The following is a 14,746-nucleotide window of genomic DNA, read 5'->3' on the forward strand; positions in this document are numbered from 1 at the left end:
TGATAGCTGGTGCTCACTAGCCAGCCAGCAATGATTGAGTCCCAGGTCCCAATGAGACTACAAGCTAGATGATCATCCTGAGGAACAGCCAAAATTGATCTCTTGCCACCACCACACATACACACATGATGGAATGAACACACGCAGACAGGCAGGCAGGTAGACAAACAGACAATGAGCATATGAATCTGACTGACCAAGCTTGTAACATCAGCCTCATTCATTCTAAAAGTTATAAGGTAAGTGATTCAAGTATTAAATAATATACTTTGATAAAATAACCTTAGAACCAAAAAATAATTATTTAGAATAGTAACAGAAGTTATGGAGCAGACAAATAAAGCAAGGCTTCACTACCAAACAGAAATTACAATGTCAAACTATTGTAACTAAAATAAAAATGAATTTACAATTTAGATTATAGATTTATGTATGACAAGGCTGAAGATAAAGGCTTCAGTTAACCAAGTTCAACTCAGAGTTGCAGGGTTGAATTTCAAGACTAGTATTTTCTGGTTGCCCCCCATAATATATGCAGCTTATTCAATAAACTAATTAATCAAGTACCCTAGGCAAAGCAAACAGGTGATCATCAAATCTGAGGCAGATTCCTTTTCCTCTAAAACTGGAGAAAAAAAAGGTATTCTAGTCAGGCCAGGTGGCCCAGAACTGAAATCCAGCTGCTGAGAAAGCTGTGACAAGAAGGATCACACGTGCAAAGCCTGCCCAGACTACAAAGTGAGTTCAAAGACAACCTGGACAACTCATCAAGATTCTATTTCAAAATAAATAGTACAAACAAGGTTGGGAGTATAGTTCAGTGACAGAGAGCTTGCTCAGCATATGTAAGCCCTGAGCTCCATCCTGATACAGAAGTGAGAAGAGGAAAAGCTTATTCATTACAAAATGAATGGTGGATTAGAACACCTTGAAAGCTAAGAATTTTAGATTACTTGTCTAGCTTGTGTGAGGCTCACGGTACTATCCTCAGTAGAGGAGGAAGACAAGAAGAGGAGAAGGAGAAAAAGAGGAAGAAGAGGTAGAAGAGAGGAGAGGAGAAAGGAAAATAAAGAAATAATTTTAGCCCAACATAAATCTCACATTTACCTGTGCACAGTTTTCTTCTCAAATGAACAGTAATATATAAAAACAGAAAATATATAAGTGATATGCCCAAGCGATCTGAGTCATATAGGAATACAAACACACTCTTCTAATACACCAAAATCTGTGTTAATGAGTTATTCATTCACACCTGGTGCCACAGCTCACCATCTGATTAATAATGCTCCTTGCTCTACAGTAAACACTTCCAACAAGATTTGACTTCTACAAGCACTTCTTGCAAAGTTAAGTGACATATGAATTATACTGCATCTAAAAATTCACTTAGTATGTAAAAAAATGCATTACCATTTTTTCTGAGATCACTCTTTAATTGTTCGGTATGATCTTTGTTTTAAAAAGGCACATATGGGCTGGAGAGATGGCTCAGAGGTTAAGAGCACTGACTGCTCTTCCAGAGGTCTGAGTTCAATTCCCAGCAACCACATGGTGGCTCACAACCATCCGTTATGAGATCTGGTGTCTTCTTCTGGTGTGCAGATATACATGGAAACAGAATGTTGTATACATAATAAATAAATAAAATCTTTAAAAAAAAAAAGGCACATGTATTTAATCCCAGCACTTGGGAAGCAGGAGCTGGCAAATCAAGGCCAGCCTAGTCTATGTAGACAGCCCCAGAGTTGATGAGACCCTATCTCAAAAATTAGAGAAGCATGTACCATTATAATCAAATCAATCACACATCAAAGTAACAGCTATCAGACAAAACTAAATAGGTTGGCCAAAAAAATGGCACAGCCTTCCAATAGTACAGATTTTCCTCACATTTGAGAATCCTGAGTTTCATAAGGGTTCTGTGGAAAGTGGGAGAGACTCCTTTAATGAAGCACTGGAGCAGACACCTATTAGAATGTACCTTCTGAGCACATCGATAAAACCATTAACCAGGAGGTTCAGACCTAATATTTTACATGGATGTTTTAAATATAGATCAGTGCTTAAATTGACCTTGTGATTAGTTATGCACTCTCCTGATATGTCTATCTTCCATCATTATCCCAATGGTGTGGGAAAAAGGTCTCACTATGTGGCCAAAACTGGCCTTGAACTTCAAAGTCCTCCTACCTCCAAGTGCTAGAATCACAGATATGCACTATCATACCTAATATTATCTAGAACCTCCAGTATGTGAACTGCTCTAACAGTTACCAAGTAGTTAAATCTTACTATGACACTGCATGTAAGCCAGAATCAGCATACATTTATTATACATAGTTTTACTATGTTAAGGTTAAAACCTTCCTTTTTAATTAGACAAAAAGGAGAAACACTGTAGAATAATCCTTCCATATACTGTGAATGTGTATTACTGTCACTGGTTAATAAAGAACTGACAGACCTGTAGCCTGGTAGGCAGTATAGGCAGGACAACCAAACTAAGGAGGCTGGGAAGAAAGGCAAAGTGAAGAGTCACCAGCCAGACATTCAGGAAGCAGGACTTGTACGAAATGAGGTAACAAGCCATGAGCCACGTGGTAGAACTTAGATTAAAAATGTGGGTTAATTTAAGTTGTAAGAGCTAGTTAGGGGCTGGAGAGATGGCTCAATGGTTAAGAGCACTGACTGTTCTTCCAGAAGACCCAGGTTCAATTCCCAGTACCCACATGGAAGCTTACAATTGTCTGTTATTTTAGTTCCAGAGAATCTGATATCTTCACCCCAATGCACAAAAATAAAGGTTAAATAAATTATTTTTAAAAAGAGCTAGTTAGTAATAAGCCTGAGCGATTAATTAAGACTCTGTGTTGGTTTATTTGGGAACTGGAAAGTGGGAAGAAATGTCTGCCTACAGATGGTAGTTAAAACCCTAACAATGAATATCCCAGGAAAAAGGAAAACCAAGCACATAAAAATAAAGAAGCTTCAAGCCAGGCAGTGGTGGCACACACCTTTAATCCCAGCACTTGGGAGGCAGAGGCAGTCGGATCTCTGTGAGTTTCGAGGCCAACCTGGAATACAAATCGAGTTCCAGGACAGCCTCTAAAGCTACAGAGAAACCCTGTCTTGAAAAACCTAAAGAAAGAAGTTTCATAGGGGGAAAAAAGCCTTTTATTTTGTTTTTGTTGTTGTTGGTGGTGGTGGTGGTTTTGTTTTTTCAAGAGAGGGTTTCTTTGTGTAGTCCTGAATGTCCTGGAACTTACTCTGTAGACCAGGCTAACCTCAAACTCAGAGACCCACATGCTTCTCCCTCCTGAGTGCCGGGATAAGAGTACTGGAATAAAAGTGTGCACTATGACCACTGGGTGGAAACAGTATTCTTTAAAAACCAAAAAATGAAAAAAAGCCAGGTGTAGTAGCATACACCTTTAATTCCAGAACTCCAAAGTTCAAGGTCAGCGTGGTCTACAAGGTAGGTTGGTTCCAGAACAGCTAGTGCTACTTGTTGAGACCCTATATCAAAAAAAGAAAGTGTGTGTGTGTGCCAGGGTGGGAGGGTGGGGGTTAAGCTAGAAATATATATTACAAAAACCCCCAAATTATAAAAGAAACATCGCCAAATGCAGTAGAGATTTCTCTTTACTAAAGAATATCTCAACACTGTAGCCATATAGATCTCTTCAAAAGGAAAGTTGTGAAGGTCTTTCACTCCAATATTTTCTATTGAAAATAGAAAATGAAATATTTTCTGAGTGAAAATATTTCACTCAGAACTTAAAAGCACAGCTGTTGCAAGGTTCTATAGGACATGCCTCCACACACCATCTCTCCTCTCCTCTCCAATGCTCACAGACTGCACTCTTCCTTAGAAAGATGGCTTCTTGTTATTCTCCAGTATACCAGGACTCAATCTGCAGCATGTCATAATTCCAGTCCAGAGATTATCCAAATTTAGGACATATGAGAAACCAACAGAGCTTCTGGAGATATACAGGACACAGAGTCCTACTTTCAGAGCTGACAACACACTACATCTTGGGTAAGGCCTAATACTTTTCATTTCTGTCAAGTTGACAGGTAATGCTAGTCTGTCTTTAAAACTCAATGTTTCTTTTTTTTTTGTTTTTTGTTTGTTTGTTTGTTTTTCTAGACAGGGTTTCTCTGTATAGCTTTGGAGCCTATCCTGGCACTAGCTCTGGAGACCACGCTGGCCTCGAACCCAGAGATCCGCCTGCCTCTGCCTCCTGAGAGCTGAGATTAAAGGCATGCGCCACCAACGCCCAGCCCAAAAATCAATGTTTTGTCTAGAAATCTCTTCCAATTATTCATTTGTCCTTTCTCATAAGCCTTCAAACCTTTGTTTCAATCACACTTTCAAACTGAATGATATCCTGCACAATCTACTAACCTTTCAGCCAGTTAGCCAGCTCCCACCCTACTTACGCTGCTAATACTAACAATTCATTTGCTCATCATGTTTGCTATGTTCCCTTCTAAGATGCAAGCTTATGATGTCATAGTGACCATTTAGGGGGCAGGAGAGCATTTCTGTAGACCCAGATTCTCAGGCGGGAAGATTGCTTGAGCCTAGGAATTAGAGATGAGCTTAGGCAACACAATGAAACACTGTACCAAAAAAAAAAAAAAAAGTAAAATTAAAAGCTAACCTATGGCGGCACAAGCAATTATTTTGTTCATTTAACACTTGTACTAGCCTGAAATAAAGCACTCAACTAATTTTGTAAATAAAAGGAAAGGTGAAAAGAACCCTAAGTTCTACACCTGGATTGTGCAGAACCTAGTCAAGTGTAGTGTTCACACTGCAAAGTTTCTGTTCTGTGGTAGGAACTGAAAATTGTACTGTGTTAATGAAGAAATGGAAATTAAAATATAAAACAAGTCCAACCTAGACTTTCCTAAAATCTCACTGAAAAAGAAGACAAATGCTTGAAATTAATAGTAATGGTTAAAGATAAGAAGATTGAATTTCAAGATAAATACAATCTCGAATAATTTCCAAATATCTCCATAAGTAAAAATGATTAAAAATAAAGCAAGATAAACAGTAAAGAGGCAGGCATATCAAACAAAGTGGTCACAAACGACAGGGTCTTTGCTTGCTCTGAATGGAAGAATTTAAACAGGGATAGTGTTGTAATTCTAAAAAAGTGGCTAGAGAGAGAAAGATGCCAAGCAACACAATTGAGGTGGAGGGGTTTTATTAGGGAAAAGGATCGTAAAGGGGGGGAGGAGGGAGATGGGCCTCCAGGGGGTTGGGGGGCACGCAGACAGCCGAGGAAGAGGGAGGAAGGGAGAAAGAGAGGGAGAGAGAGGAGGATGGGAGGTGGGTAGAGCCCTTTTAAAAGGGAACATAGTGAATATGCACAGGTGGTGCTCTTAGCGGCTGCAGCTTTATCCTGTCAGAACCCCACACAGACAGGCTGGTACAGATGCCTAAATACTAACAGGTAGTGCATTTATATAGAAGTAAAACTAGATAATAAAAAGAAATCTACAATCAACACAAGAAAGGAGTTTTTTCAAACGATTAGAGAAAGCTAGACTGCCTTCAAATTAAATATCCTTAAGACTGATAGCTGGCTTTTCAAAATCAACAATATAAGCCAAACTATCTTCAATATGGTGAGAATAACCAGCATAGAACTCTAATTCAGGGGAAAAATACCTTTGAAAGTTTTGGGGACAACAAGATGGTTCGCTGGGTAAAGCACTTGCTTCACAGCCTGGCATTCTCAGTTCAATCCCCAGAACACACAGAAATGTGGAAAGAGAAATGACTCAACAAAGTTGTTCTCCAACTTCCACCCATGCACTAAGCACATGTACGAACCCACGTGCACCCGCACACGTATGCTGTCCTTACTGGGAGTCCTGGTACAAGACATTTTCTTGGGACACTAAGACAGGAAGATCATTGGGATAAAGAGTTCGTAGCCAGTCTCAGCAGCATCAACACTCACTCTCTTAACATATAGGTAAATCTACCATCGTGGGAATTTTTTAATAAAACTTAACTAGTAGATTGATCAAAATATAAAGGTGTAGAAATAACTTAGTCACACAAAGTTTTCCTAGCATATGCCAGTCCCTTTGTTCATTTCCAATGCTACAAGAATTAAAAACAATAATATCCCAGGGGAAAAAAAAAAACCTCCATCTAAACCCAGGCACTTTTACTGGCAATATCCACTACATATTCCAGGTATGAATCTAGTCTTAAACTATCCCATAGAAGAACTTGGAAACCATCCTCAATTCATTTTAAGGGTATCGGAACCACACATTAAAATTTAGCAAGGGCTGCTGGGCGTTGGTGGCACACGCCTTTAATCCCAGCACTCGGGAGGCAGAGGTAGGTAGATCTCTGTGAGTTCGAGACTAGCCTGGTCTACAAGAGCTAGTTCCAGGACCCACTCCAAAGCCACAGAGAAACCCTGTCTCGAAAAACCAAAAAAAAAAAAAAGCAAGGAAAACAGGGTGGGGTGTAATTAAAGCTTAGGAGCACAAATGAGCCACTAGGCAACCTCTATTTATATTAAAATACAAATGTCCTTCTACTACATGCATAAACTATTGTAGAATCATACATGGGAATACCACTCAATAAAGAAAGGAATGAATTAGTGATATACAGAACCACATGGATGAATTTCAAACAGTGTGCTAAGTGAAAAGCCTGGCATCAGAAGGCAGACCTGGTGGTACCAGCCTGCAATCCCAGTGACTTGGGAAGTTGAAGCAAGAGAATCACAAGTTCAAAGCTATCTTGAGCAACTTAGGGAGACCCTGCCTATATCTATCACAAAATAGAAAGTAAAGGTAAGTGAGAATCTCACTCAGTGATAAAATGCTTACTTAGCATGTGTGAGGCCATAGGTTCGATCTGCAGTACCACCAAGAAGTAAATATAAATACACAAACAAACTATATGAAACCATTTATGTCACTCTGGGGAATTCTGGAGCAGGTCAGTGATTACCAGATGGACTAAAGATTAAGAGCCCTGTTAAGTATTAAAAGAATAGGGATAACAAACAAGATGAGTCAGCGGGTAAAGCGCTTGTTCTACAAGTCTGCTGATGACACACAAACATCATAACCACATACAAAAACATTATTATAAAAAGGCGCAAATTGTAATTGTATGGTTGGTGATGATTATCAGTTATTCAACTGTCAACATTAGTCAAAATTTAGAGAAACTATACACTAAAAAATATATTTTAGTACCTAAAATTATGTTAGTAAAGAAAGTACTAAGCTGGGATTTTTAAAAACAACATATATAATGTCAGGCATTGGTGGCGCATGCCTTCAATCCCAGCACTCAGGAGGCAGAGGCAGGCGGATCTCTGTGAGTTCGAAGCCAGCCTGGTCTACAGAGCGAGTTCCAGGGCAGGCTCCAAAGATGTATAACTAGCCCAGATATAGAAAGGTACTTAAACACCACAAAAATCAATTATATGTACTACTAAAGAAAATTAAAAACTCATCAATAACAGAAAAAGGCTTGTGCTGTTTTTGCTCTTTTGGGGTGGGGAGAGGGGGGAGGGGGAAGGGGAGGAGGAGGGGAGGGAGGGAGAGGGAAGGGGGAGGAGGAGGAGGGGGAAGGAGGAGGGGGAGGAAGAGAGGGAGGAGGAGGGGGAGGGAGAGGGGGGAGGAAGAGGAGGGAGGGGAAGGGGCGGTTCTACCCAGCTCCAAAATAACACACACAGAGGCTTAATTATGAATGCCCAGCCTTGGCTTGGCTTGTTTCTAGCCATCTTTTCTTATCTTAAATTATCCCATCTACCTTTTGCCTTTGGGCTTTTACCTTTCTTTTTCTGTAAATCTTACTTTCAACTCTTACTCTGCAGCTGGGTGGGTGGCTGGGTGGCTCTGTGGCTCCTCTCATTTGCCCTCTCCTTGCTCCTCACTCCTTGTTTCTCCTTCTGTTTATCCTCTATGCCTGCCAGCCCTGCCTATCCTTGCTCCTGCCTTGCTATTGGCTGTTCAGCTCTTTATTAGGACCATCCGGTGTTTTAGACAAGCAAAGAATCACAGCTTCACAGAGTTAAACAAATGCAGCATAAACAAAAGTAATACATCTTAAGATAATATTCTACCACAAAAGACGGCTAAACTTCAAAATCTGTTCACAATTTTTTAAATTTCAAGCTAAGAATAGGGGGAGGATTTTTTTTTTCTTTATCCAATAAATCTTAAAAACTTAGAAACTGTCAGGCGGTAGCTGGGCGTTGGTGGCGCATGCCTTTAATTCCAGTGCTGGGGAGGCAGAGGCAGGCAGATATCTGTGAGTTCGAGGCCAGCCTGGTCGCCAAAGCGAGTGCATGGATAGGCTCCAAAGCTACACAGAGAAACCCTGTCTCGAAAAATAAAATAAAAAAAAAAAAAGAAAGAAAAAGAAAAAGAAAATAAGAAAAAAAGAGAAACTGCCAGACGTTGGTGGTGCACGCCTTTAATTCCGGCAGTCTGGAGGCAGAGGCAGGCTGATCTCAGTGAGTTCGAGTTCAGGGCCAGCCTGGTCTACAAAGCGAGTTCCAGGCCAGCCAGGACTACACAGGGAAACCCTGTCTCAAAAAAAAAAAAAAAAAAGAGAAAGAAAAAAAAACTTACAAAACACTGAAGCATCATTTTTAATGGTAAATTTCCTAAAGAAAGGTGGCCACTATTATCCCTTATATTCAACACATTTTTAAGTCCTAGAGAACAGATTAGCAGAAGTCAGGAATTGTGGCACACACCTGCAATCCCAACACTCAGGAAGCTGAGACAGATTGATTACACATTTTAGACCAGCATGGACCACTACAAGGCATGTTTCAGGACAGCCTGGACTACCTTGCCTCAACCAAAATATTTAGTAAACAAAACTTATTGGGTAATAATAAGACCCATGATAAAGGCACAAAAGAATTTATAGATAATTGGGGTCCTTTTAAGTAATTTAGTACACTTAAAATTTCTTAACACTCTTTAACAAAGCATATTTCACAAAGTTAATTCAAATTGTTACTCCATTACCTTGGCTAGAGTCTGTGGTGCTGGATTTCAAGGAAAGCTGCTTTGTCCCATCTTTCACTCTTTTCAGCCGGTTCTTATCCCCTGGTAACGTCAGTTTCTGCCTGAGTGGTTTTAATTCAAATGCCTGAAAAGTCTTGACCTGCGTCTTCTCCTCGGGAGCTACTTCTTTACTTGAGTCTTTTGTAATACTGGCATTGTCAGTGCTTGTCTGGTCCTCAAAATGCAATGTCTTAGCATCTTCCTGCACATGCTCTTCTTTGCTACTCAGAGCTAGCTTTTCATCCTTATTGATGCACTCTAGTTCCAGTTGTATTTGCTTATACTTTAAAAGCAAATCTTCAAAAGTTTCTTCGCCACAGTTTTCACTTTTGGATGAATGATTCTGTTTTCTTGATGGAGACCTTCCAAAACTTTTGGCTGAACAGCATATTAAGGAAACCAGTTTCCAAAAATTTTCCAGTTAAATTTAACAAAAATACTTAATTACAGATGAATTTTTCTCCCTCAATGTTTCAAGATGAACGGGTACTTTTAAATTACTAAATTCCATTTAATATATGTGCTAATGCCTGCTTATGTGCCCATATTGCAATTTAACAATCAGTCCACTTACAAAATCATTAGTGTCAGAAATTACCAGTTGAATCCACAGGTAGCATTCTTCCTTCTGTAAGTATGAGGAAAACCCAAAGCATTGAATGGATGGTAAGGACTCTTTCTGAAGGAAGGGGGAGAAACTGTTTTGTCACAGATGTTGACAATTTACACTTCTGATAATCAGGAGGGAATCTTCTCTTAGTTTCTTCTCATTTCAAATTAAAAAAAAATAAAAATGAACACTGACAATTAGTAATTTATGAAAGACATTTCTTTAAAAAACTGATACATAAAAATGAGAATTCATCATGTGCTAAATCTGACACATTCATAATTAACATAAAAGCCATGTAACAAAAAAAAATTAAATGTTATTTAAATGTATTTTCTAATTTCAAGCAATTCGTAAATATGACATAAATTTCATTCTGCAAGTTAAGAAGTGAAAATCCAGGTAAATTATGTAGTTTCAATAAACTACTTGTGTTTTCATTGGTTATAACATAACATAGTCCTTCTCTGCTTAACAACCGATTCAAAGATGTGAATCATAACCACCACATACTTGAGAAAACTAAATGAACTTTAACTTAAAATCAACAGCTCTGCTGTTAAAACTGTCGTAGTAAATCCCTTCTTTTTTTTTTTTTTTTTTTTTTCCCTTCCGTTTTTCGAGACAGGGTTTCTCTGTGGCTTTGGAGGCTGTCCTGGAACTCACTCTGTAGACCAGGCTGGCCTCAAACTCAGAGATCCACCTGCCTCTGCCTCCCAAGTGCTGGGAGTAAAGGCATGCACCACCACCACCCGGCAAATTGCTGCTTTTTAAAAGAAGCCCTGTCCCTGCAACCCCAGACACAGCCCCGGCTGTCCTGGAACTCCATTTGAGGACCATATTGGCCTTGAACTTATAGAGATGCACCTGCCTCTGCCTCCCAAGAGCTGGGATTAAAGGTATGCACCACCAGGCAATCCTTTCTTTCTTCCCATCCCACCAAATGGAATCTAGTTTTATTAATTAAACAGAAACTGATCTAAATTTATAGGCTATTATTTTTAATCTTCATTTTACCTGATTCCTCTGCGGCCACTGTACACCACTGCTGTCTGCTTCTGTGACTCTCATGTCTCCTCATTTATCTACATTTTTTAATGCTTCCTAACTCCTTTGTCTTCAAAGCTTGAAATGGTGTTCTGTAGTTGTCAGAATTCAGTCTCTTTTTTTCCTTTGAAAACATTTTAAGTATTCCCACTGTTTTACCTACCACATGAGAGGAATCTGAATTGATAAAGTATTTGGGGCTCTCTATTGCCCACAATCCATGCACATACTGCTGTCAAAATAATCTTTGTTTTCTGAGGCAGGATTTCTCTGTATAACAGGTCTAGCTGTCCTAGAATTCTCTTTGTAGATCAGGCTGGCCTCGAACTCAGATCCACCTTGCCACCCAAGCGCTGGTCTGTCAAAGTAATCTTTATAGATTATAAAGCTTCAGATCATTCTCTTTAATTCTCCTCAGAGCCCAAAACCCTCAAAATGAACGCCTTCAGTATCTGACCTGCACTTACCTTTCCATCCTTACCTTTTCCGGGCTCCCCACATTGATGCAGCTTTGTATCAAGGCTTCTGTTCTTCAAGACACCTCCTAGATGAAGCCAAAATTATTTATTCTCCCTGGCCATTTATGCATTCTTTGTGCATAAATACTGTAATTATCTATATTCCAGCTGAGCCATCTAAAACCAAATAAATACTCAAGATACTGCAGACATTTGCAAAGGGAACAGGTTTAATATACCAACAAAAAGTAACCTAAAGACTGAAAAATGAGTGAAAACAATTGAGTTATGGTCATTAACTTACCTCTGAGACAAAATCCCTCTACAGAATAATTAGGATCAAATCAACATTTGCTTGTTTGTCAAGAAGCGACTTCTAACTTGTATTTTATGTACTACTTGCTGAGGCCACAGCTCAGAGGTAGAAGGACAAATAAAAGAACTGCTTGGGCTGGAGAGGATGGTGCAGCTAGGACCTGAGTTTGCTTGCAAGCACCCATGTTAGCAAGTGTACAACTTGCCTGTAGCTACAGTTCTGGCAATCTAACACCCCTGGTCTCCCAGTGCACTTATGTGAGTATATGCACATACACATACCTTTAAAATTAATAAAAATAAATCTTTAAAAAAAAACCTGCTTTCATATTAATTTTGGTGGCAAATGCCTATAATCCCAACAACCATGGAAGCTGAGACCCACTTCACAAAATCCTCTCTTCAAGCAAAATTTAAAAGAACCAGTGATGCAGTTTCTACAGCACAGCCTTGGGCTCAACCGTCGGTACCAAAAAGAAAAAGAGCAAGAAAGAGAAAGAGAGACTGACTTTAAAATGACTTTTAAACCTGCTGTTTTAAAGGAAGAACCACTTTTCAACCTTGGCTAAAACCAAAAATGAAGAAAGGATAACTTGACCCATGGCAGACACTGTCCTAATTATGTTAAATCTCCTCTGATTTCAAAGTTATACATGGGAGAGACTAAACATTAACAGACTGACAAAATGTTTATACTAACTCTGAGGAGATAAGAGACAGAAGATCAGGAGTACTGAGGCAGCTCTGCTACATGAGACCTGTCTCCTAAAAAAAAAAAAAAAAAAAAAAAACAGAACACGAAACTGGACTACATGAGAAGCTATAATGGGAATCTATGTCTCCAAAGAACAACAACAACAACAAAAAACCTGAAACAGACCAGGCATTCGTGTCAAATGCCTTTAATACCAGCACTTGGGAGGCAGAGAAGAGGGATTTCTATGAGTCTTAGGTCACCTCGTCTGTAGCCCAGCCTACAAATCCAGTTCCAGGACAACCAGAGCTGTTAAACAGACACAGCTTGTCTAGAAAAGCTATTAAAAAAAACCACCAACAACAAAAACAAAAATACCCACCTGAAACAGAATCTGGTCTATTCTGTTTTCTTTAAAGTTGCAAGTATTCTAATTATGCTTTAAAAAAAAAGACAAAAAATGAAACCCAAGCTATTTCATTTCTAAATCACTTGAGTCAGAATTTCCCTCTTTCTTTTGTAGACAATATTTGTGAAGTAGCCACTTTTATAATCACAGTGGACATATGAGTTAAGCTGAGTATGATACTGATACTAAAGGACTATGGATAGGGCTTGGTATTACAAGTTTTATTTGCTCCCATTATGTTTTCCTTCTCCAATTCTTACTAAGAACACTATCTCTAGGGTAGTGTACTGATATTTCATGAGAACAATAATGCAGACAAGCAAACCAAGCACCTTGGTTTTTGTTGTTGTTTTGTGTGTGTGTGTGTGTGTGTGTGTGTGTGTGTGTGTGTGTGTGTGTGTGTGTGTGTGTGTGTGTGTGTGTGTGTGTGTGTGTGTGTGTGTGTGTGTTTTGAGACAGGGTTTCTCTGTGTGGCTTTGGGGGCTATCCTGGCATTCGATCTGGAGACCAGGCTGGCCTCGAACTCACAGAGATCCGCCTGCCTCTGCCTCCCGAACACTGCATGCGCCACCAACGACCAGTTTTTGCATCTTGTTCTTAAACTGCAGTATCTGAAACACAATCAATGTGACAGCTGATTTCTGATAACCACTGGATATTTACCTACATGCTCTTCCATAAGTACATAAAAATGTCAGTATATGGCATACCCTATACAGTATGGAACAAACAGGAAAATGGGGAGGAAGGAGGCAGGTAAGCCTGTCATCTTTGAATTGCCACTGTGCTTTTGTCCTCAATTTGATGTTTTATTAAACTCTATTTTCATTTGTTTCTCCAACACAAGTTACACATTTCATCTACATAACCTTAAAAAACATGTTTATGTATTTAAACATCCTTTGTTTTTGAATTCGGAAAACAAAAGGCCATGGTGTTCCATATAATCATGGGCAAAGGGTTTCTAATCTTTGTGAGAAAACCTCCACTGTTTTAAAAGGTTATCTACCTGTCATTTTCCCCCATAACAATCTTGAGATGCTTCCAAACCAATTATAGGTGATAGAAGGATAAGCTTTGCCAGGACACAGGAACCAAAACCTGTTATTTCTTTAAATATCCCTTCCCCATTAACATCATGACATCTAGAAAAAGCCAATATCGCTCAAAGTGCTTCATAAAAATAATTTTGAGTAGCTTCCAATTAAGTGTCATATGTGAACCTCATAGAAAATATATTAAACCACCATTGCATCATGGGAATTACAGCTAGTAATAAAAGTGCTTAGTAAACTATGTTAAACAATTTGTACAAGTCGGGATGTATAAACCCATCGCAAAACACAAACGCTTTGGACGATTAATTTCTGAAAATAAATCCTGAGTAAACTTGGTAATGTTAAAGATAACCAATAATAAGGCTAGAGGGGGCAAAAGTTAGGAAACTGGCTGTTTTTCTTTCCCACTGGTCCATACTCTACACATCCCGCTCAGAAACACAATACAATAAAAGTGCTGATGAGTTTATCTTCCTCTATCTGAATGTTGGCAGCACCAAGAATTACAAAGCCCCAAAGCGAACATAAGGAAAGTGAACTTAATGCATAGCATTAAGCATAGTTTGGAACTTAGCTTTCCAAACTAAGTATGGATGGACTTAAAAGATCTGAATTACTAAAACTGGTTAAAAAATAAGTAAATAGACAGATAATTAAAGGGTCTACACACACACACTTCCAAAGGCAGTAATGAGAACGGATAACTACGAGAGCAAGAAAAAAATTCACAAGGACGGTAAAATTACAGAGGAAAACTTGACGAATCCTAATGCCAGGGTGTGATATTAAGCAACAAGGTTCCTCGAGACGTTTATGAGTCCTTCTTTTCTCTAATAATCTAAGCGAATTGCCCATAAAATACGAAACTCCGGTGCTAGCAAAAAAAAAAAAAAAAAAAAAAAAAAAAAAAGCAAAGTACTAATGAAACCTGGGCGGCTGGTGCGTACCGTTGGTTTCTCTAGCTGACCCCGAATCCATGGCACACTCATGAGTTCGAGAGCGGTCCAATCCAACACAACAATCTAAGAAAACAGCGGTGGAGTGCGTGGCACTCGACAACTGCTG

General features: G+C 39.1%; 1 protein-coding gene across 1 annotated transcript in view; it reads right to left on the minus strand.

Moving 5' to 3' along the window:
• Zfc3h1 (zinc finger C3H1-type containing) overlaps positions 1-14,746 on the minus strand; it is a 53,093-nt gene that overhangs the window by 37,489 nt on the left and 858 nt on the right. The window contains exon 2 of the mRNA XM_027392381.2: positions 9,052-9,468. Coding sequence (XP_027248182.1) covers positions 9,052-9,468 — 417 coding nt within the window. The remainder of the gene's footprint in view (positions 1-9,051; positions 9,469-14,746) is intronic.

This window comes from Cricetulus griseus (genome assembly GCF_003668045.3).
Source record: "Cricetulus griseus strain 17A/GY chromosome 1 unlocalized genomic scaffold, alternate assembly CriGri-PICRH-1.0 chr1_0, whole genome shotgun sequence".
In the NCBI taxonomy this organism is placed as follows: Eukaryota; Metazoa; Chordata; class Mammalia; order Rodentia; family Cricetidae; genus Cricetulus; species Cricetulus griseus.